The following is a 24063-nucleotide window of genomic DNA, read 5'->3' as shown; positions in this document are numbered from 1 at the left end:
TTAGCTGTATCAGCATTTCCACCGTCAGCCGGCTCGGCTCCTCCAGACCGCTGATGGTTAACAAGACGTTTTCTTCTTTTTTTCACCATTATGAACAACAGTTTTTGGTACTTGATAAAAGCTCCTCGTGGATTCTTGATCGATCTGAGCGACTGTAAACAACGTAAAACATCGTCGTTCTGAGTGTCAGAAAATCACTTCCTGCCCTCCATCTGCAGCTCGAACAGCAAGAGTGACGTGACATCATCAGCAAACAACCGAGAGATAAAATACTTTAACAAAGATACATCCCGAACTCCATGAACTGTGAAATAAACACAAACAGTATACGTTATGTGTACAAGTACACACATAAACACACATAAGAGTGTGACGGCACACGAGCAGCGTTTGTGTATTGAAGTATTGATTACTGCAGCATTAATCTGTGTGTGTGTGTGTGTGTGTGTGTGTGTGTGTGTGTGTGTGTGTGCAGACTGATGACTCATTATCTCTGAGGGCTTTGATGTTGTATCTGAACCTGACGAGACGAACAATAAACTCTTTCTCTTTCATCTCTTCTTTCATCCCTCCATCTTTTCTCCTGTCCTCCTCCTCCTGCTCTCATCCCTCCATCCTTTTGTCATCCTCTCTCTCAAATCCAGTCTCTTCCTCTTCCTTTCTTCTCTTCCTCCTCTTCCCTCTTGTATCTCACCTCCTTCACCTCCTCCATCCTCCTCTTTTCTCACCTGTGAACCACCTCTTTCTCATTAGGTTCAATCTTCGTCTCTGTCTCTCCTTTTCTTTCTTCTTGTCTCTCACCTCCTCCTCCCTCTGCTGTCCTCCTCCTCTTGTCCTCATCTGTTACATTGACTTCCTTTACAGATGCATTCTCTCCACCCGTTGGTGGAGGTGGAGTTCACCGTTTGAGTGAACCGTCTGTACACAGAATATTCTAAAACTACACTGTTTTATCCCGGAAGACACATTTCTGATCAGTCCTTCTGTCCTCCATCGTCCTCCAGGTGTCCGCCGTCTTCCGGAGATGGACCAGCGCGCCGGTGCTAACGTCCACTACACCCTGCTGATCGCCTGCGTGCTGGTGGCCTTCTTCCTGGGCGCCATCTTGTCGGGCTTCCTGGTGTCGTGTTACTGCAGCCGCAGCGCCGCTCAGCGGGCGAGGAGGCTGGGAAAAGACCCCGAGGCGTCGCTGCCTCACGCCTTATCGCTGAGATCCCTCGCCAAGCTCAACGGACTGCTGGACGGACAGCCGAAGGTGGGTGGACTCACGGAGAACTGATCTCTGACGGGGTGACGGAGGAGCTGCTGCTTATTTGAACAACCGCCTACGGCGAACGCTCGCTAAGAGGCAGCAAATATCTATTTCTGATGAAAAAACAGGAAAGCAGAAAGGAGTTTTAGCAGAAACTGAAGTTGGCAGATTGAATATTTGATGAACTCAGTCTCACTTTGTCTCAGCTGAGACAACAGAGACGCTAACGGGTCTCACAGGTGAAGACAACGAAGCAGCGTGATGGCAAAGTTTGATGCTTTCTGCTCATTGGTTCAATCTGTCTGACCACAGTGGGTCATTTCCACTGTAGCATTGCATTGTGGGATTGATAGCAGTCAACACTGAGCAGGGTTCAGAGACTCCTCGTCCCTCCTGGCAGCCGAAGCTTCAGTATGAAAACATTTTGTTTGTTTTAACAAACAGGAAACAGTCTGTAAACAAAGCTCAGCTCAGCCAATAAACAGGCAGCCACACAGAGCAGATACAAAAAAATGAAAGATTCAATTAAAAGTGAGAAAATTTAGTTTCTTCCAAAGCAGCTGAGAAAAGTCTAAAGGTCGAATTATCGTTTGATGTTAACGATGACGTTTCCTCATGACTGACGACTGACTGAAGCCTCAGGCTGTGGTCGGCGCGAGCAGACGAAACAAAACCTTTTATTCATGACAAGAACTGAAAAACGACATCTTTTTATGAGCACCAGCACAGAAACACACGAGCAACGTCTTGATATTTAATTCTGAGTTTGTTAGGTGTCTGACCTCGACCTCTCAGCATGTTGGTTTTTTAATATGCAGTCAGCGCCGTGACTCAGCAGGTCACCTGGAAGCTGTGGTCAGCCAATGACAGACTCTTCTTCTGCAGTTTGCGGGCCGAACATGATGTACATCAGTATCTGAAGGCAAAGGTGTAGAGCTGGAAGAGAACAAGAATCAGGTTCTTCTCTCTGTCCATAGTGACGCTCTCGCAGACATGTTTGGTCTCACAGGTGTCCCAGACACCAGCAGCAGATTCGTCAGGTTTTGTCGCAGTAGATCGAGCCGAGAAGCTGCGACATGATCAGCAGAATGTGGAGCAGCAGTGTGAATATTCATCGTCTCTCTGGGACACTTAGCAGCAGTCCACTGTTTGATGATGAACTTTCAAAGTTCCCTGAATGTGCTGCTGGTGTCCCGCTGACCTTTGACCCCTGTGGTGAAATGTATACGAGTTGTACTGTGTGGTATGATCCTGAAACCCCAGTGAAGAAGTCTTTGCTCACAGCTCAGGCGATTGTGTGGTTTTATTGAGTCTTCTCTGAATTTATCGTCAGGCGGAGAACGCAAAGACAAACCAATCCGTGCTCTTATTCCTCTTCTTCTGCTTTGTCTGCCTTCAGGAGGACAAACTGGACATGTCCACCCCAAAGATGTACAGCTCCTTTATCCCCAACGGCCGGTCGGAGCCTCACCTTCACACCCCCGGACACCAGGGCCTGCCCCTGGGAGACCCCGACCTCAGCCTCTCGCAGGTAAGACAGCAGATCAGGGCCGCCGGCGTTGGCTCGTGACGAAACGCTGCTGTTTCATTCATCGGTTTAAAATTAAAGAGGCACTGAGTGTCCAATATCAGCTCTGAGATTAACTGTAATTCAGGGTATTTTAAAGGGATAGTTCAGGTCAACCTACAGAGATACAGGCAGGAGTTAGCATAGAAGCTAAGCTACATACTACTGTAGACTGAGCAGGCAGAGAGAACCATTTTGTCCACCTGAAAAATCAACCATAAACACTCCAGGCACTGGTCCAGACCACCACCACAGAAGCCAGAGGGACAGGGACGAGCTCAGCTGCAGTCAAACATCAGGTGACACTGAACACCTGCAAATAACCGAGACAGCTGAAGAAATGCAGATTCTACAGACGAGCGTGCATTTTGTCGTTACGGTCAAATCACTTTTATTTTCAAGTATTTGTCGTCTCCTCTGCAAACTGCTGAAAGTCTGACCCTGCAGCAGGACACAGCACGGCGTGAGGTCAGGGGTGTGTAGGAATACAGAAGGTCTACAGTTAAGAAAATGTAGAGTCAAATGGAAAAGCTGTCTGACATCGAGGTAAAGCGCTGAAAATGTTCTAAATGTAGCGTCCACTTCAAGTGATGATGCTTCTCTCAGGTGGATAAAGTGCATTTTGCAGCAGTGCGTCCTTCCTACACGGTCCTGAAGGCAACACGCTGACTGCTGATAAGCACCTCACCCAACCAGACCCGAACCATCCCTCTGAAACAGGGCTGGTCCGACATGATGCAGGCTGTAAACTTCACATTTCCCTGAAAGAAGAAGAAACAAAACAAATGATCATCACGTCTGAATTTTAATCTCTTCTGCAGAAGAAGCAAACGTTCTTTTTACTCTGATAGTTCTAAAAAAAAACGAGGATCGCAGCCATCGTTAGCTAACTGGTGAGTAACATTACCACGAAGGTCACGACCAAAAGAATTCCACGTCTGGAAATCAAAAGAAAAAACGTTACGAATCCGTTCAGTTCGGAAACTTCAGAGGTCCAGTGTGCAGGATTTAGTGCCATCTAGTGGTGAGGCTGCAGAACTGAACACACCCCGTCTCACCTCGTTTGGAGACATCAAAGTCTCTCTGGAGTCAGTGTTTGGTTTGTCCTTTCTGGGCTACTGTAGAAACATGGTGGTGCAACATGGTGGACTATCAGGAAGCTTTTTCTAAGCTAACGAAAACACAATGATTCTTATTTTCAGGTGATTAAACACTAATAAAACAGAACTATGAATATTATATATCATAGATTCTACACACTGCTCCTTAAATTAGTAAATATATCAATAATTATTGAAATTTATCTTAACATTTCTTGTGTGTTTTGATTGTTAAATGTGAGGATCTGGTGTGTTTCTGTTTCATCTCACTGCTCACTGAGTATCTTTGGCTTTTGGGCTGTTGGTCACACAAAATAAGACATTTGAATTTGTCCTGTTTGTCTCTGCGATTGGAAGTTTCACCATTTCCTGAACTGATCAGTCAAGCTAGCAGATGGAGGGCTACTGCTGTTCTTTTTCCCAGTAATTAGGAATATGGTGGCGAGAACTGGAAGTGACCAATCACAAAGCTCAAATGTGACTGTAGCCATACATGACCTGCAGCTTTCCTCACGATCGGCACCTGGAGATGCTAATCCGAGTCGATTAATATGTCGACCTCTTTGACTTGAAATACCTGAAAACCTTTGGTCTAACCTCTGTTTAGTCTCTGTCTCAGGGTGATGGAGAGCTGTCCGGCCTGCCCACGCCTGACTCCACCCCAGAGCTTCCCATCAAGAACATGAAGGCCCTGAGGCACCGTCAGTACGAGAAGAACCAGAACTGCAACAACGCCAAGGACAACAACCCCCAGTCTGGGCCCAGCTGCTCTGGATCCAGTCTGGGTTTCATGGCAGTTGTTGGGAACTCTTTGACCCAGCAGGTGTTTCCCTTCTCTCATCACCAGAGCAACAGCTTCAGCAACGGAGCGGCCCACGGAGCGGGTGCTTCTTCGACCTCACTGCACCTCCCTGAGGAGAGGAAGATCTCAAACGATGAGCGAGCGGTGGCGGCAGCAGGAGGAGGAGGAGGCGCAGGCGGCAGCGGAGGAGTCCCCCATCACCACCACTCCCAGCAGTCCCTTCCCCAAACAGTGGTGGACGTGTCGGCGCTGGACGAGCTGCTCAAACACATCCATGAGGTCAGCGCGTCGGGGACCGGAGGCATCAAGGTCCTCACCTCCACCTCCTCCTCTTCCCTGTTCCCCGGGTCCTCCTCATCTTCCGCTGGAGGACATAATCATCATCACCACCACCATCATAATCACCACGGCCAAACCCGCACCCACCACTACAACCATAGCCATCACCATAGCAACCACCACAACAATAACAGCAGCAGCGGCGGCGGCGGCGGCGGTCACCATCACCAGCAGCAAATCCCCGAGACGGAATCAGCTTCGTATTACAGCACCTCCACGCTGCCGAGGGACGGCCTCCCCAAGCGCCTGGACGTACCTACTCAAAACTCCACCTCATCCTCCGCCACTTCCTCTTCTTCCTCCTCCTCGTCCAACAACCCCACCTCCTCCACCTCCATCCCTTCTTCCTCCTCTTCCTCCTCCTCAACCCCGCTCCAGCAGCAGGTGATTCCGGAGAGACCGGGAGGAAGCGGCGTCTCAGTGGCACGCCACCATTCCCAGCGCCACTCCCTCATCAAGATGGGCAGCGGGGGCGGCGCCGTGCCACGTCACCACAGCTTCAACCAACGGGGGGTGCAACACACACACTTTCTAGCCAGGATGAACACCAACAGCAGCAGCAACGGCCCCCCAGGCGCCAACGGGGCAGCTAACGTGAACGCAAATACCAGCAGCGAGAGCCAGCGGCCGTCGATCGCCAGCTCGTGCTTGACACGGCAGCACAGTTACAGCGAAGGGCCACACGTGCAACGAGCGGCGATCATCAGGAGAACGGCGTCGCTGAAACCCCAAGTCCCGCCAAAACCATTGTTCCTTCCGAACACAGCGACATCGCCAGCAGCAGAGGCGGGAAAATACAACTACTGAGACTGTAGGAGGAAGTGGCGCCCTTCCAACATGGCTGCTGCTGTCCTCAAGCACCCCAAATGTCTGCAGGGCTTGTGAGAAATGACAAAGTGAGAGCACTGATGGGACGAAAACACACAAAAGAGACTTCAGAGCTTTTTGTCTCCATCACTCCTCATCGCAGCCCTTCAGTCGTGGTTATTTTCCTGCCGCTGAGGACGCCGTGCGTGTCACGAGCGCCGCTTCGCACACAGAGCGGACCCTGAAAAGAGCCACGCAGACAGAAACTCCGAGGAGCGACAAACAAACAAGATCTCTGACTCATTTCTCCGGGTGGGCGGGGCCGCCGGTGGCGACTTTCCCCTCACGACAGATCAAAACGGCTCAGACAAGTCTGAGAAACATTCCGCGACCGGGCGAAAGATGTGAATGATTCAAAGGAGTCCCCGAGGCTCGAGGTGGCCTCAAAAATCCTCCATTAAAGCAGTTTTCTTATGAGCGCTTTGATCTAATGTCCCTGGTTGTTGCACCTTGGCACGAGGCCTGGATTGCATTTGCAAAGATTCAGAAAGCAGCGAATCGGACTGCTGCGGATCTGAACTCGGTCTGCGGCCGCTGGGAGTCAAACGATGGCATTTCTCTCCACAGGAAAAATCAAATAATGTCAGAAACGCCCAGAGGGTAATTCCTCTCCTCTGGAAGTCTGTGTCCCTCTGAATGGGGTCCGGAAAATGGAATTGAGGGGAGGGTTCACTCAAACAAACTATAATGAGGTTTTTGTTAAGATGACGGGACGTCGATGAGATTTTTGTACACCAACACATCAGCAGCACTTTGAGGGAAGTGAGCAGAAAGAGACGTGTGAAATGTGAAAATGCAGAGCTCTCTTTCCACCCTGACAGTAAATACAAACCAGACCAAGTTTCTTTTTTATACCATATTGGTATCTGAAAAACAAGCAAAGCATGAATGGAGCAGCGGCTGTGTTTGTGCGGAGCCCAGTAGGCATTCGAGGGAGGATTTCTGATCAATTATTCCCTCAAATTAGAAATTCATGCACTCAATGCACTTAATACTCCTTCAATTTAGTAATTTGTATGTTCAAATTCTTTAATTGATTCTCTTGAATTAATAATTGCCCTCAAGTGACTCAGTGTGCCTCCTCCTTTCTCTCTCCTGCATCCGTCTGTATCAGTGAGAAGCTGTAAAACCTCAGAGCTGCTCGTTTTCCTGAACCGGCGTCTGCAGGATCTGTAAAATGTGTTTAAATGGATGTCAAAGAAGTGAAGCTGTAATGTGAATTTCAGGGTATTCATTAAGTAATTTGAGGGAACTGTTCATCAAAGATGTTTCCTCGCCTCCTGCTGAGCTCTCTGGTTTGTCACAGGCAGCGCAGGTAGAATCAAGTTACCTCGACTGCAGTGGTTCCCAAAGTCGCTGGTTTCCGTTGTTTTTACTGCACATTTTACCAAATTAATTTCACTTTGATATTGTAACTTCAAAACAAAGACGAGAAAAAATAAGCAATAAACATGGAAGTTATCATCGTAGCGAGGCGAACATCACCGACCCTGGAGCTAAAAACGACTGGGCGACCTCCAAACAGGCACGTTTGACTTCAGATCATGGTTCTCTCCTGTTCAGCAGTGTTATTTGTTGTGTTAAAATAAATTCTACTAATAAACCATGTTGTGGTCTAAAACTGTTTGGGAACCGCTGCTCTGGTGGCGTCTAACCCTGCACAGAGTTCTGGTCTCAGTCGTCCTGAGTTTTAGATTCAGAGGAAGTGTCAAAGTCTCCGTGAAGAAGAAAACCAGACGTCTCTGCACGGCTGGACGCCACAGTGGAACACTGAGAACATATCGTACCTTTATTTTTGTGGTAATTTGGGTGAACGTTTGGGTTTTGAGCCACTGTGCTCCACTTGCATTCATGTCTGCAGAGTTTTCAGTCTGACTGCAGTCTGTGGGAGTGTTTCTTCACAGATGCTCTAAAAATACTCAGCTGTGAAGAAATCTGCTGCTTCCTGTTTAACTTTACCTCCCAACGCTGGTCAGCGGTCAACAACACTTCTCATTCGGTGGCTGCTTCTTCTGTGCGGGTACTCAGCCTGAAACTGACAAAAGAGAAACCAAACAAGTGCAGAGGTCAAAGGTTAACGGTACTATACACAGGCAACATTTGAGGCAGTGGAGATGAGCAACACAACCAGCAACAGCAATAAAAGTTTGGGACCAGCAGAGCAAACCTGTAGATAAAACCACGAGCTGCATGGAAACAAGGGATGATGGGAAATAATTCAGAAATGTCTGGAAAATCAACGTGAATCTCTAAAGAGCCGCACTTTATTACTGCTGACCACGTTCCAAAACGTGATTCAGGTTTCAATGGAAGAAAGTCAACCAGCTCAGGGCGGCTGATAAACTGACGTCCTGCAGTCAGAAAGCGTCTGCTCTGAATCACAACACAAGTGAACGGCAGCAAGCGTTCGCTGGTCTTATGGTGAGTTCAGGGAGGCTCCGACATCTGACAATGCACGCACAGCTTTGAATGAATCAACAGAAAGAATAAAGCAGGACAGTTTGAATGTGATGATAAAATCTCCTGAAGGTGGAGGCTGAGCAAAGCCTGGACCCTCAGCGAGCTCCTGCTCATCACAGGACGCTGACGCTGAACATGGAACGTGGCTTTTTTTCTGCACAATGAAAAACAGTAAACGTGAAACATCTTATTTTTAGACCAAGAGCCACATGAAGGAAAGCCCTGCACAGCTGCAAAGGCTGCCAACACTCCACATACTTCACAAGTAAAGGCTGACTTGTACAGAACTGGACTGTTAGCGCCACATCCAGCTCAACCTTTTCATGCTGCTGCACGACGTTCAGTACACATTGAGCTAAACGTGGATCCACAGTGAAGATGACTGAGCACTATTTGATGCACCTTCTCTGGAAGAAGGTTTTGGAAGGAAGGTAATCAGTCTAAAGCCTGATGGTCTGCAGAAAAGTCAAAAGAAGACTTTGATTTGACAAAAAGAAGAAAAAAATCAAGGTGTACTCACCTGCTGCCGTCAGAGCTTTCAGCCTGATGTCACTCAGTCCACCATCAATAGTGCTCATCCTCAATGCAACTCTGCAGAATCCACCTGCTGAGGAAGACCACGAGATGTGGTTAAAAGCCTGAGGAGAAGCACCGTGTTTAAACCCGTTTCCAGACTGAACTTTCACTCCGTTTAATTACATGAAAAACACCAACGAGGAAGCTGTGAATCATGTGACCAGACAGATTTATCCAAACAGAAAAACGAGTTTCAGGCCACAGAAATCAACAAACAGCAGCCAGCTGGTGTCATGAAATCAGACAAACATCCAGCAGCAGGTTCGACTTTTTTCTGGCCGGACTCAAACTCCCGGCGCAGATTAAGCAATAACGAAGCGGCCGTGATGCCGCAGCAGCATCAGTGAAGAATCCCTGTCAGCCGGAGACGGCCGAGCAGCCTCTGCACCAAATGATGCAACTTTGAGTCCGCCAGCGCCCGGGGGGGGGGGGGGGCATCAGGGCTTTTCCTGACCAAACTGAGTGTTTTGTTCAGATTTAATAAGGGAGGAAAAAGCAGCAGTTTGATATTGATTCCTGCTCCACGTTAAGAGAGATCTGTGTTCCGGTTTGTATTTGAAGAGGTTACATCATCCTCATCATCCTCGACCTGAATCTCTCTCGACTGGAGCTGTTTGATAGTTAGAAGAGATCAGCGTTGCTCTGGTCACTGGGAAGGAGCTGCCTGCACGAATCAAAGTCGAAATTAACGGGTCGTGTTCACACGAGGGCGGCGAATCTGATCTGATCAGCAGGTTTGATGGTTTCTAAAGAGTCCGCGAGGAAGAAATAACGTCTGAAAACGGTGAATTATGAGTCAGTCCAGCCACACAGTCACCTCTCATCATGTTAAATACAAGCTGCATGTACTTCACGTTACCGCTGACCAGTTCTTTGGTTCGTTTCCTCTTTTCTGTGGAGGTCGACATGCAGAAAACTCAAACAGTCAAACAACACACAGACGTGGAGGTTAGACGCCGTTCCTTCATAATAAATAATAACACGATGGTATCAAAGGTGAACTCTCTGAACTCTGAAGGGAAATCATTGGCTGTCATGAAAGAAGGCCTTGAGAGAGAGCAGCTGCTGATTGGACGTTCAGTGCTGAAACGAGTCAGCTGACAGAAAATCAACTATCATGTAAATCACTTTAAAGCAACAACACCAAACTGATTTGCAGCTTTTCGGCTTGATTTCCCGTAAACTGAATATCTTTGGTTTGGACAAAGCGTTTCACCTGGGAACAGGTGGCGGCAGATTTCTGACATTTCATTGGCTGAATGATTCAGTGACTTATGGGGAAGAAAAAAGGATATGCAGGTGCGGATAATCAGTGAATGATGGTGAACCATCAAATCATGGTCTGCTTCGTAAGGCGGGGAATTAAACCCAAGTGCTTTTTGGTACCAACAACGTGTCCAAAAATACCAGAAACTGGCGCCGTGGGGTCAAACCTGTAACCCCGCAGAAATGTTCTTCCTTCAGGCCGATTCCAATAATAACTGAGCTTTAGTATTTTGTTCAGGCAGCGTTGAGGTACGACTGCTGTCTTCATTCAACGTTTAAGAATTTCAGCTTCTTTTGTCACATATCAGCCACAGTATGACCGTGTCATCACAAACTCAGGAATCCAGAAAGTCAACGTTTGGGACGATACTCAGCTCTAGAAAACGGTCAGCGGTGGTGTGAAGGAAAGGCGACTTGTACTTAAATGACTCACCTATGATAAAAATGTACCTGTATGATCCTTGAAATGGTTCCATAAGCCCTCCCAGCAGAACCAGTTACAGATAAAACGAGCGTCTCTGCAGTGAACGGAGGGCAGAACGCAAACATCAGGTCAGTGTTCGTCATCCTGCTGTATCTCAGCGCGGTCCAGTTTCATAAGCAAAACTAGACGATCTGCATTCAATCATACTCTAAAAAGACTAATGGGGATCAGGAACCTCCACCTGTTTTAGACAGAAACTGTCAGAGGGGTGTTGAAACTGAGAATGAGAAAGATGCTGGTGCTCATTTCTGTTCCCAGTGGCTCCTCAGTGGTTTCCACTGGGCGCAGAGAACAAACGCGACGGCTCGTTTTCTAAAGGCTTTGTACGACGCTGCTCTTGTAACCTTCAAAATAAATTTGTTTATTCATTTCGTGGTTCTCTGTTCCCGTCCTCTAAACGTGCTCTCTGGGATCCAGCTGGAGAGACGCAGGGGGAACAAAGACACTGTCACACACCGATGGCGGACTCACAGCGCCACCCGGTGGGCCTCACCAGGACGACAATGTATGAAAACATTATGTTTAACTTACTGTTAATTAACAATGTGGATGACGTGTAAATAAAGGCTACTGTGGAATATTACCGCAGCTGATTCTGCCTTCTGTCGACTCTTATTTTGAAGTTGTGAGTAAAAACCGTGTGAGTAAAGAGCAGCAGAATCATACTCACTTTGATCCTTGAGGGGCTCCAGAAGGTCTTGAGATGCAGATCGTAGGCTCCAGGATATGGTGATGCAGTCGGTATGAGCAGATCATGGGAGCCTGAAGGATTTCAAAGAGTCCAGGATGATTTGGTGATCCAGAGGCCCTCAGGGAAGTTCTAGGATGCCCTGAATGTTTTCCAGGAGAGTCAGAATTGTTTTGGGATTCCTGAGAGGGACTGAAACCCTTCTACGACTCCTGGAGATGTTCACTGAGTCTTAAAATTGTTTCAGTTCTGATTTGTGTCAGAGATCTTCAGGACATTTTAAATCTGCAGGGGGACTTTAAGATGGTGTTATGGGAGTCCCCCACTCACTGACAAAACTTACTGCAAGTGTTGCATTAGTATTTGAGTGGGTTCAAGGGCTCCTGAAGGGGGGTTTGCAGGACCTTTTGGGAGTCCCAAGGGATTTGAAGAAATTTCAAGGGAACGGTAGTTTTTCATGGGCGTCCAAATGCCCTTGAGAAAGTATCCTCAGTGTGTGTTAACACTCTTGTTTCAGTACACCTGAAAGGTACTGGAATCCACACAGGACTCCTGGTTTAAGGTGAGGACTGCCAGAAACAATGTGTCTGCTTATTTCAGTGTTTGAGCAAACACACAGATTAATCATGAACTTACAACAAGAGTTTTACGTATCTGGCCTCAGAAGGCCTGAAAGCGTCTCAGGGATCCTTAAGGGTGTCCCAAGAGTTTCAGGAGACGAGTTCTTCAAGGGGATCCTTCAATTCTGGTCCATTTTCTAAGTCTGGCCAAAATTGTCTCTCCTGGGAAGGAAGGTTTTATCAGGATACTCTTGACAGGAGCTTCGTTGAGTTTCTTTTTTCATCTTTTGGAGGGTTTTTTTTTTTTTTTTGAAGCGTTCTTAAGTGTTTTAAGACTTGTGTCGGCTCCCATGTGCACCACACATGGGAGCCAAAATAAATTTCCCTTTAAATAACCAATTTTTTTTTATATCACCAAATGTAGGCAGTGTTGGAGCTGATGCAACAAATAAACAGCATGCAGGGAGTGAGAGTTAGCACCAAAACAAACAGCTAATTTCTTATTAAATACAAATCGCATCATCGCTCAAGCTGTGGGTGCACTTCAGCTGAATGTGGGCGCGTGACATCCACCCACTGCTCCCACACAAAACCAGCATTTAATAAGCTAATGCATCTCACACACACACAGCCAGCATCGGCGATATGTGCATATTAATGACCAAATAAGCCACAACATACACAGCAGCAGCCAGAATAATATGAGGACTTGGCCAAACGAGTCTGTGCCAAACTTGAACCTCTTCGTGCTGCTGCTGGCTCGCTGAGGCTCTGGCTGCAGTTCTGCACTCTCCACTGCCAGACGCCTCCTCTCCAAGCAGGTCAGCAGTTTTTCAGCTCGATCGGGGGCCAAAGCGAACTGGTACGGTAGCAAACGTGATCTATCATACTCATTCACCGTAAACCGAGGCCTCTGTTTGGTCATTGGTCTCGCTGTCTTGTTGGACTACACGGAGGACGTAACATGGAGACCATCATTCAGCAGTGGAAGCAGCTCACCTGTGTGCCACCTCAACACCACAGGTCGTATTATTTGTTCGACAGAACAGAACCACATCCAAGCAAAAGAACAAGAGTATCCTCTACTGAGTCCTGCAAAGCACTGCAGCAGCCAAGACAACCAGCCGGGCCGACAACAGCAAGCGTCGTTTTTACAGTTTTCTGTTTCATCACCAAATTCACTTCTGGTCATTTTTGAGGTGAGAAATCAACTGTACAGATTTTGAATATTGGCATTTTTATGAGAACTGAGAACAAATTGAAAAGGTGCTCCAACGTTTTAGGGACTGAGAGGCTCCATTAGCATCTGTGGGGGGAGCTAGCAAGCTAGTCGACCAGGGACGCTCACGGACCACCTACATACTGCCTTCGTCACTGGTGCGTATTAGATGGTTCTGCACACAGCTTGAACGTGGTCCAGAGATCCTCGAGGATGTTCCACAAGTCCTTGATGCGTCTCAGTTAGCTCTTTGAGAGTAACAAGGGCTTCTGAAGATGTTCAAGAGATTCAAGAGTCTTGAAAGGGGTCCAGACTGTACATGAGGGGGATCCCAGAACTGCTCAGGAGCTCCATGAGGGCTCAGAGGGTTCCTGAAATCCTTGTTGGATTTAAGAGGCCTTGTTAATCACTGAGAAGCTGTTTTAAATAAAGTGTTATGCTGCCACCTGCTGGTGTAACCTAAGCAGCTCAAGCAGTCGACTGCACTGATTGAGACTTCATCTTTCTTTTTTATTAAATGATCTTTTACATTTTCCAGCCAGATTTGAAATCACAAACTTTACAAATTCTATTTAGATCCTGATTTTATGTCAGGTGACAATTCAATGTTATTTTAAAATTTTCAGAATAATGTTCTTCAAATGGACCAATTATGAACAAATTTCACCAAACTGAACTGACCAGAGAGACGCTGCTGGTCTTCACTGGAGGACAGACTCTTTTCCAAAGTCAGGAAAAGTAAAATATGGTTCAGATTATTGAGATAAAAACGTTTGTGAAACTAAAACACAATCAAACCGTCAGTGGGAGGAAAATGACACCGAGCTTTCCATCATGTGACTTTATTCCTTCAGCTGAAGTCATACAGTCTCGTTACAGTAACACTGATCTCCTGCTGACTGTGCCGGCAGCCATGTTTCTGCTCCGGGACGCAGTCGTTCTGTCTTTGCGCTGTTTGACGAGCAGTAACGTAGAAAAATAAAATCTCAGAGGACACAGAGCCTCAAACAAACACTGGCAGGTCTGTAAACGCAGCATCACGTCGTCCAGTGAACGAATGTCTGTTAAAACACAGCAGATAATGTAGAAAAATACAACACTCGTCTCTTCTCGCATGTCCACTGCACGTCCATGCAGGACCCGTGAAATCCCTTTTTACTTCCTGATTCTGTTTGGTTATAATTCAAATCTGAATTCTGTGTTTTACTATTTAAACACATTTTGCCGTCAGTGTCTCATCGTGCCGTGGACGAATCACATTGCAACAGTTCAGTGAGAAAAAACTCAAAATGTAACGAACGTGAATGAATCTGATGTAAGACGACATCAGCAGACGGACCTCCTGCGGGAGGTCTGAGGGAGGCCACGTCTTCAACGAGCTGCCGTCCAGCGTCTGCTGCGCTTCTGAAAGGTGACTGAAGCGATGAGCTCCCGTTAGCGTGTCGTGTGTTAGCAGCTTAGCTTTTTGTCCCTGTTCAATCAGCTGAGACGCTGTGAAAATGCTTCTAACGGCAGCAAAAACCCTGATTTTTAGAAACTGCATCCAGCTTTTGCAATTTCAGCCATATTCCATCAAAATCCACGTTTTCAGCATCAGAGACGTCACAGGTCGTCAGGATCTATCCACGATGAAATGTTGACGCAGGACAGAAGCTTTAAAAAGCCGTGACTCCTGCTCTGCTTTCATGGCGGAACAACAGATCCATCAGCAAACCGACAGATGTAGAATCCGGGCCGTGGTGAAACCCTTTCAGTCTGAACATAAATAAAAGAACCGCCGTGCTGATGTGCGTGAAGCGTCCTCGGACAGAGTCCTCGTCCCCGCCTCAGCTCTGCTGGCTCTTCTGTCCGGTGTGTGTGCGAATGTGCCGTTTGTAGTTGGAGTTGTCGCTGAATCTGCGGCCGCACTCGTCGCAGCAGTACGGCTTTTCGCCCGTGTGAATCCTCAAGTGTTTCTGATAGCCGTCGAACCGCGTCAGTCTCTTCCCGCAGATGTCGCACGTGTACGACTTGTCGGCTTTGGGCTCGACCTTGCGGTGAACCTGTACGTGTTTGGCCCAGTGGCCTCGCTGAGCGAACGCACGGCCGCAGATGGTGCAAATGTAGGAGTCCACCACCTCGGACAGCGGCGCCTCCAGTTCGACAGAGTCCGGCTGGTCGTTACCTGAAGCTGGATCTGAGGCTTCGCGGCCGTCCTCGTCGAGGTCCGAGCAGGTCTGCTGGACCGAGGTGCCCGGATGGTGGTCCAGCTCCAAGTCCTGCAGGTCTTGGCGCGGCAGCTTTGAGAGCGAGGAGGTCATGTGGTCGTCGTCCTGCTTGTTTCCGACATCGCCGCTCTGGAACAGCACGAACTGGACGTTGTTCTGCTCCGTCATCTGAGGCGTCTCCTCCTGCTGGGGCGGCCACAGCTCCTCCTCCTCCTCCTCTTTGATGTGAGGAGACTTCACCTGGTTCAGGTCCAGACTGGAGCTCCACTCCTGCTGCTCAGAGAGAGCTGCCAATCACAACAAAGAAGAGGCGGGACATGTTTCAAAATGGCTGCTGACTGCATTTTTAGAAGAAAAGCTTCAGATGTTGGAAAGGAGAATCAGAGGATGAATGTTTGATGAGGTTACGCAATAATGTCGCATTTCTGTCGTTCACGCAGTGATTTCAACTAGTTATCGAGGTTTTACTTTGACAGGTTTTAGAGTTTGCTGGAATATTCCATTACTTTGTACGCAAGTTAGTTATTTTCTATGATCTTGTGTACATTTACCAAATCATGAGGCGTGCTGACATTGAAGCAACATTAAGGAGCCATGTTAGCGGCTCTGAGCTCTGAGCTACATGCTAACTGGCTGATGCTTAGCATGTTTAAGGTTTAGCCTCAAAGGCTGCAGCCTCTCATGAGGACTGTGGGTCGTGTCCTCCGTCTCCTCCTGGACAGCCGTAGACGAGAGGAACCACAACAGCTGCGTCTGCGTACAAATGAACAGCGGCCATGTTTGCAGTCACGTGATCAGGTCAGAGGAGGTCCGGTGGAACGCCACTAACGACGCGGATGGTCTCGAAAAAAGACAGGTTTGTTATTTTCATTCAGCTGATATCACATCGTTTCCACCATCACCCGACTCGGCTCCTCCCGCCCGCAGATGGTGAACAAGTAATGTCTTTGGGTTTTTTTGCTCACTTTCTTGCAACGTTTAGTCCTCCCTAAAAGCTCCTCTGGGTTTCTCGGTTTGATCGATCTAAATAACCACAGACGACTCAAAACATCGCATGTTCACAGTGTGTTATAGGACTTCCTGTGCAGAAAATCACTTCCTGCCCTCCATCTGCAGTTCAGACCACGAAAAAAGAGCAGTGATGTCATCTGAAAACAACCTGCTGCTCGTCAGGTCGCTATCGTTCAACTGTTGGTGTGTTATCAGGTGAGCTGTGAACTGCTGACTGTTTTAAAATACATCATATCAGGATAAGTAAACTTTAATAATAATAATATTCAAAATAAGTTTTTAATCAGGATTTCCTTTGACACTTGGCAGTTTGATTGATCGATATGTGTCGTGATATCTAACCTGATCTTGAGTGACGCCTGCAGAAACGTGTAGTTTTCTGACATGAACTAAAGAGAGGAGGCCGCAGCCACCAACCATCTGAGCGGCACAGGTGTGTCCGATGGGTGGAACCACCTGTTTCTTCAGTCAGTCACTTCCTGACAGAACTTTTCTTACTGGTTTCTTTCTGTGTGAGTTTGATGGAGTCTGGTCTCGGTGTCACGTGAGGAGCTGGCTGGAAACACGCTGACTGATGTTTTTAAGTGCGCGTTAAACCGCCAGAGACCTGCTTCTTCCGGGTCCTGACTCGGTGTCTCACCTGAGCTGTTGACCTGCACGGATATCTGCGGCTTCCTGGAGAGGTCCAGCAGCCGGCGCTGGCGGTCGATCTCCAGCTTGGAGCGGGAGATTTCCTCCTCGTACTCGGCGATGGTTCTTCCGAACACCCCGAAGATCTCCTCTGCGGCCGCCGTGAGCCGCTGGGTGATCAGAAGTCTCAGCATGTCGATTTTCGACATTTCGGCGGAAGACTGAGAGACCGAGCGGAGAGAAAAACGGGAGAAATTCGCTCTCCGAGGCGTCGTGGTCGGTTGTTTATTAGCTCTACTTCCGGGTTTGTGTGTACGCATGCTCAATGGGCGTTTCAGGGGCATCCGTCGGCTGAGGTGGACTCAGCGCCGCCTGCTGGAGAGGATGTCTAAACACACGGTGGTGAAATCAGTTTTTTCCTCATCTCCTGTCAAAATTCACAGCCGTCACAAACATGATGTTTACAGATGAGGAAACAGAGCCACCACAACGTGTGGCACAAAATGACAACAAAACTGTAAACAAAAGCAATTATAAAACCACAGAAAAACTGAATATCACAAAACCCCAAAAGAAAATCTACATTTCTGACCCTCAGGGGCTCAGCTGTGCAAAGAAACTCATACAGACCCGTTAAACAGAAGTTTCGAAATGTGCTTTCAGCTGACGCACGCTGCACTCAGAAACTGCAAGACAAGTTTTTTTAAGTGTGTGGCTTTGTGTGTAGAGCAGGTCAGAGATGCAGTTTGAGGTCAGTTTGACTATTTAACGGCTGACAAGTGAAACAATGACAGACGTTCTTACTATGTTCTGTCACGATAATCTGAAGACATTGATGTGGAAGGTGAGTTCTTTATTTGTCAGGAGTCTTCATCGAGTCTTTGTGCCGGGACCAGGTCAGCACAAGTCAAAGCTTTAAGAAGTTACACCACCAAAGTGCACTTTCACTGTTTTATTGACTGAAGGTGAGCTGAAACGTCACAGGTGGCAGGAACAGACAGAGAAAGCAGCATGAACGACAACAAATCAGGACAATCCACTGAAATCTCGACCCGACACACACGAGGTCTGACCAGCTACTTAAAACAAGAGCATTCGCTCACTTTGGTTTGTTTTCGACTCAGAAGTAAAAGGTCATGAAGCGAAAGGTTAGTGTTCTTAAAGCTTTAAATATTCACGGCGAGCTCTTCAGCATCCTGCTCAGCCTCACGTTGATTAGAGACAGAGACGTACGCGATCAGTCGACCAGAAAAACACGTGCCGCCTTCACGTTTCACAGCTCTGAAGCACCTTTGAAACGACTGTGACGGCGTTAAGCTTCATGCTGGACGCTGATCTGACCACGACAGAAGTTTAGTTTGAAACGCTGCAGGACGTCCGTCATGTTGGCGGGCAGTCGGAGGTCAGGCCTCTCCTCTGACACGGGTGTTTGTAGAAGCAGGACAGCTGACTGAAGCGCCGGTCGCAGATGGAGCACCAGTACGGCCTCTCGCCGGTGTGCGTCCGCAGGTGCACCGTCAGGTTGCCCTTCTCCACGAAGCCGCGGCCGCAGTACGTGCAGATGAACGGCTTCTCGCCCGTGTGGCTGCGGACGTGCCGCACCAGCGTCGCTCTCCTGCCGAAGCTCTTCCCGCAGACGGTGCAGCCGTACGGCCGCTCGCCCGAGTGGATCCTCATGTGCGTCCTCAGGTTCCCGCGCAGCGTGAAGCTCTGACCGCAGACGCTGCAGCGGAACGACGCCTCTCTGTGAACTCTGAGGTGAAGCTTCAGGTTCTCATGATGCTCCAGATGTTTCCCGCACAGGCCGCAGTCTCTCAGATGTGCTGAAGCGTGAGTGAGGAGATAACTGATCCTCTGGAAGGACTCACCACAAACCTTACAGCTGAAGACCGGCGGCGGCTGATGTGACAGATCAGTGGAGCTCTTCTTCGTCCTGCTGGGAGGTGAACTTTGTCCTTCTGCTTCTTCCGTCTCCTCTGGTTTCCAAAGTCCTGCAGCCTGTCTCCAGTAGTCTGCGCTGTCTTCAGTCTCAGAGCATTCAGCGAGCAGTTGGCCATCGCTCGCTCCTTCTGAACCGCCGGCTGGATCAAAGTCACCGTGTGCTTCTGACGCTCCACCGCCGCCTTCTGTTTTAATGTGAACGGACGAGGCGCCGCCATCTGTCTGATCCGTGCTGTCGGCGCGGTCCAGCTGGACGCTCAGGATCGGGTCATCGGGACACTTCTTTATCCAGGAGGGGGCCTGCAGACGGTCTGAAGGGAGGCAGAGGACAAAGAGAAGCTGAGAGAGGCTCTGACCTCAGGGGTCTGAGGGCTCAGCTCGATTTTTGTGAGACCCTTTTAAGACCATTTCTAAAAGATGTTTCTGATCAATTTTGCAAAAGTCAATCAAAAATCAAAAAAAATTGTTAATTCTACAATCAGAGGCATCGTCATCAAGAAGCTGCTGCTGACATGAGCTCATTTAAAACAAGCACAGGGTCCATTGTTCTGCATCAGGCATCCTGATCTGAGATGATTTAAGTAAGTTTAAGTTTAAGGAAGAATCATTTTCTGTCCTGTATTTTGTGAACTTTAATATTTGTATTTTTTGATCTCTTTTGTCCCTGTGCCTGCTTTTAACCTGCTGGCTGTAACAACTAAATTCCCCCTGCGTGGGATCAATAAAGTCCTTTTTATCTATCTAATAAAACAGAACAGAAATAAAAAACTAAACAAACCACAAACTGTGTCTGCACATCGATATCAGATGTTTTAAGCTCACAGATATCGATAAGTGAATTATTGATCACTGTACAAAGTGTTAAATGCCTCCACAGTGTGAAGGGGACACAAACCGACCTTCCCCCTGGCTCCACTTGCCCTCCTCGGACCTCAGGCTGTCCAGCTGCCGCCGCTGGCGGTCGATCTGTTCCCGGTACCGGGCCACAGTTTTCACGAACACCCCCAGGATGTCGTCCACCGCCGCCGACAGCCGCTCGGTGACGAACATCCTCAGGGTGTCCATCTCTGCCAGCGGGCTGCTCGGAGGGTCCAAGCCGCCGAGACCCTCCACCGCTGCCAGAGAGAACGGAGAGGAGGGCGAGAGGAAGACCCGCGGCTCCGCGGACATGTTTGACTTTTTGTCGAAAAACACTCGATGTTTTCAGCGACTGACGCTGAACGCGAGCAACACGCCGACAGATCAACGTCGAAACGGTCAAAGCAAAGAAACTCCACCGAGAAAATGTTCCCGAAGTTCACTTACACGAATGTTTCCCGTCAGCCGAGACCGACCGACCGTCCGCAGGAAGTAAACAAAGTGACTGGGCTCCAACACGAAAAGACGTCGGAAAGAAACGAGCCCCGTCATCGAAGGTTCCGGGAGGAACCTGTGAACCGCGATGGAAGAAAGATCCTTCTATTCTACTTTATCTAAAATTATTATATTGCAAGTCAAAGTCATGCATTTAAAGGAGCACTAAAACAACAAAAAGTACCATCAGTAAAATGTACTTCAAGTATTTAAGTAGACAGAATGGCTCCTTTCACAGCTGAAATATTCATTTTAATGAAGTCGAGGTGAAGTTGAACCATTTCATGTATTAGTAGCAGCAGCTTAGTAAACCAAATAAGTAAGCAAGCAAGTAAAAGTACAGCAGTACAGTCAGCTTCATGCAGTAAAAGTACTGTGCGTGCAGTAAAATGTCTCCTGTGTCTGATCTCTGATTCTCTGTGGCTTCATCAGTTTGTTCAGACTGAAGCTTCAGTGTCAGAGCAGCATGTTACTGGTGGAGCTGCTGCAGGTGGAGCTGCTTTAAATACTGTTAGTTTAGGCCAGTGGGGCCCAACATAAGGGTCGGGGCCCTCCAAAGGGTCAGCAGATCAATCTGAGGGGCCGTCAGATGATTAACGGGAAAGAAGATAAAAGCTCTGACACACAAACTTGTTTTCAGCTTCTTTTTGTTTTGTGAAATATTGAATACATTGATCTCTTCGGGGCTCAGTCAGTTATTGAAGTGGAACCATGTGAGAGGTCTGAATGCCTCACAGACATCTGCTGATAAAACACTGCTCTCAATAAGATTGCAGAGGACTAATTGGACATAAACTGAGGGAAAGCTGTGAGTGTGTGTTGCAGTGTGGTCACATAGAAACACACAACAACAGTTTACAAATCAGTCCATGAACTTGTATCATTTCTTCTTTAATGGGATCCTCGTCTGGACAGTGCTGCCTTGGTTGCAGATGAATTCCAACATGAATTAAATGGATAGGAACTAGTTTTCAAGTCACACCAGCAGGGGGCGTCAGCAGGATTCAGTGTGTGTCTGCAGAGAGAGACAGTTCACGTCTGAGGCTTCCAGTTCTTTTGGTGTGACTTTTTCTGGGGAAGCAAACAGTAACAATCAGAGGCGACGTCTTAATGTTTTTCCACTGTAAAAAGCTCATTTTTATTCTGTGGTCAGCACTTACCTTGTTTCCTATTGGGCCCCACTGATCCCACCAGGTCTCTGTCGCTGAGAGTGAATGACACCTTCAGTCTGAGTAACATCTGTATGAGAGTTTTAGTGTGAGCTGATTGAAAAAGCCCATAAACAAACTAAACGTAGCACCTTGACCTCTTCAGTGACATGTTTTGAATTGCTGAGTGTTGGGTCAAGTCTCGCCCTCAGTACTTCTGCTGCTTTCACCAGCACACTTTTGTTTTTTAATAAAGCTGAGACGAATTACTCTTATATCAGAAACGCTGCAACTGAATGGTTTCTCCCCCCGCGTGGGCAGTCAAGTGTTGACTTAAAGTTCAATCTTGGGCACAAGTTTTACCACAACACGAATAACAAAATGGTTACTCAGTCATATGACCTTTCATGTGTTTGGACAAAGTACCTCTGTGACTGAAACTGGCTTTACAAACTGAGCATGTGAAGGTTTGATCTCCTGCGTGAACTCGTAAATGTGAGGTCAAAGTTGAGTTTTGTGTGAATCTGATCCCACAAACAGAACAACTGAAGGGTTTCTCCCCTGTGTGGATTCTCATGTGTCTCACAACATTCTCCCTCCATGGAAAAGTCTTTTTACAAACTGGGCAGCCGAAACATTTCCCCTGTGAATGAAGTCTCATGTGAGTCGTCAGAGATTTCTTTCGGGGATATATTTTACCACAAAATGAACAACTAAATGGTTTCACTCCTGTTTGGATTCCATTGTGTTTCTGCAGATGTTTCTTTGAGCCAAGGCTTGTAGCACAAGAGCTAAATGAGGTTTTTCCTCTGTTACATTCCACATCAGCTCCAGATTCTTCATTGTTTTGCAGAGGCTTTAAACCTGACGGAGGTTCCCAGTCACAACTGTCGTCCGTCTCAGGTTCAGAGGAGTCTGAAGTCGTGTCATGAGGAGCTGCTTGTAAATGATCTGGATTCAAGTTCCTGTCTGGTCCTGGTCCTCCACAGTCCTCTCCATCAGATCCTGTCTTCATCTGTTCAGTTGGTCTCTGATGAAGCTGTGAGGACTGAGGTTTCTCTTCATCAACCTCTTCTTCACTCTTCACAGGGACACTGAGTGTGAACTTACTGATATCAGCCTCCTGATTGGTCCACAGTTCCTCCTGTTCCTCTTTAATGTGTGGCAGCTCTGGTGGCTCCTCCTGGTCCAGACTGTCCAGACAGTCCTGCTGCTCAGGAGGATCCTCTTCTTGACTCACCAACAGCTGCTGGACGTCTGTGGAGGATCATGAAACACATACACACCTTTTAGAAAACGGTCATTTCCTGTTAACTTTTGAACCACCGCTTTCTTCAATGTGGAGAGATGTTGAACATATTTGGAAGTCTGTCAAACTAAAACAAACTCCAAACATATCGTGCACTTTGCATTTCATCACAGCAGAAACGCCATAAAATAACAGTGTGGTAATGAGGGCTGGGCGACACGGCCAACATCTTCTATCAGTTCAGTGGTTTCAGATAACCATACCGCACATACTTCATCATCTTTGAGTGTTTTCTACTTTAATTTGGAGCTTCAACACAGACAAAACTGACCTTCCTTCAAAATGGAAACTTAAAATGAGAACAGATTCATGATCGCCACTAACCGTCGCTGTCAGATCACATGACAACGTGGACAACAGTTCCCCCGGAACAAATCACGTGACCTTGTGAGGCCGCTGGACTGCTATGTCGCATTGCCCCCAAACATACAGCAGAAACACTGAAGCCCAACATACCTTATGTTTGTAATCTTTTCAAGGCTTTCATTAATATATTAAACGTTGAGAGTCCTGATAGAAGTTGAACTCTGTCTCAAATCAGAGGATGTCAGCAGGTTTGCAGCAGTTTGCAGTGAGAATAAGCAGTAAAGAGTCAAACCTGCTCTGTGTAACCGGACTTCAGGCTGGAAAACAGCGTCCAGTAGTTTTCGTTGTCGACAAAGTTCCTCCTCGTACTCTGCTATCGTTCTTTCAAACAGCTCCATTATCTCTTCAGCAGCCGCAGTCAGTCGCTGCTCCACAAAAGCTCTCAGCGTTTGGAGTTTAGACATTTTTACTGATTCACAGCAACTTTTCCTCCAGACACACTCCGTTAAAACTGTTGGCTCACTGTGATGTGCTGCTGCGTTCACGTAAGTGTGTTTCCAGCTAGCAAAGCTAAGTTAGCTTCATTAGCTTCACAGGACAACAGGACATAATTCGGATGTTAAATGTTTTCAGATAAAGAGAACAGCACAGAGTCTGTTCTGACAGGTTTATCTGGACATTTTGAGCCCGTGGAAAATACAGTTTAGTCTCTATCGAAGCTTCTCCGACTCGCGCTGTGTGGCCGAGTTCCTTCTCCGGCTACCTCAAATTAGCATGCTATGCTAACTTCCTTTAGCATTCCTGCTAACAGGAGATGAATCAGGAGTTAAATGTTTACAAAGAGCCAATTTAAACTGGTTTATCCACACATACAGACTCTGGTGGTTCACTCCGATGATATTTTACGGTAACGCCGTCATACACAACGGAAAGAGTCAGTATGTTAACAAAGATGCTCCATTACAACAAGATGACCCA

The 24063-nt window shown here is 47.5% G+C and overlaps 1 protein-coding gene and 1 pseudogene across 6 annotated transcripts in view; one reads left to right on the top strand and one right to left on the bottom strand.

Moving 5' to 3' along the window:
• LOC143334973 (semaphorin-6D-like) overlaps positions 1–11306 on the top strand; it is a 112750-nt gene extending 101444 nt beyond the window's left edge. For 4 of the 5 annotated variants that reach the window (XM_076754041.1, XM_076754042.1, XM_076754043.1 and 1 more), the window contains 3 exons: positions 1005–1255; positions 2652–2783; positions 4527–11306. In XM_076754041.1, coding sequence (XP_076610156.1) covers positions 1005–1255; positions 2652–2783; positions 4527–5867 — 1724 coding nt within the window. In that variant the 3' untranslated portion in view covers positions 5868–11306. The remainder of the gene's footprint in view (positions 1–1004; positions 1256–2651; positions 2784–4526) is intronic. The other variant, XM_076754046.1, reaches the window with a different exon arrangement.
• Positions 11307–14006: 2700 nt separating this feature from the next.
• Positions 14007–24063, bottom strand: LOC143335229 (uncharacterized; annotated as a pseudogene). Its single transcript, XR_013078410.1, has 7 exons — positions 23378–24063; positions 21686–22727; positions 21483–21584; positions 19869–20174; positions 18419–19280; positions 17039–17349; positions 14007–15674 (listed from the first exon to the last, which is right to left on the bottom strand). The product of XR_013078410.1 is annotated as an uncharacterized LOC143335229 (transcript).

The sequence above is a fragment of the Chaetodon auriga genome, chromosome 17 (assembly GCF_051107435.1).
Source record: "Chaetodon auriga isolate fChaAug3 chromosome 17, fChaAug3.hap1, whole genome shotgun sequence".
Lineage (NCBI taxonomy): Eukaryota > Metazoa > Chordata > Actinopteri > Chaetodontiformes > Chaetodontidae > Chaetodon > Chaetodon auriga.
The sequence above is the reverse complement of the archived record's forward strand: the minus strand, read 5'-3'. Positions and strand labels throughout refer to the sequence as shown.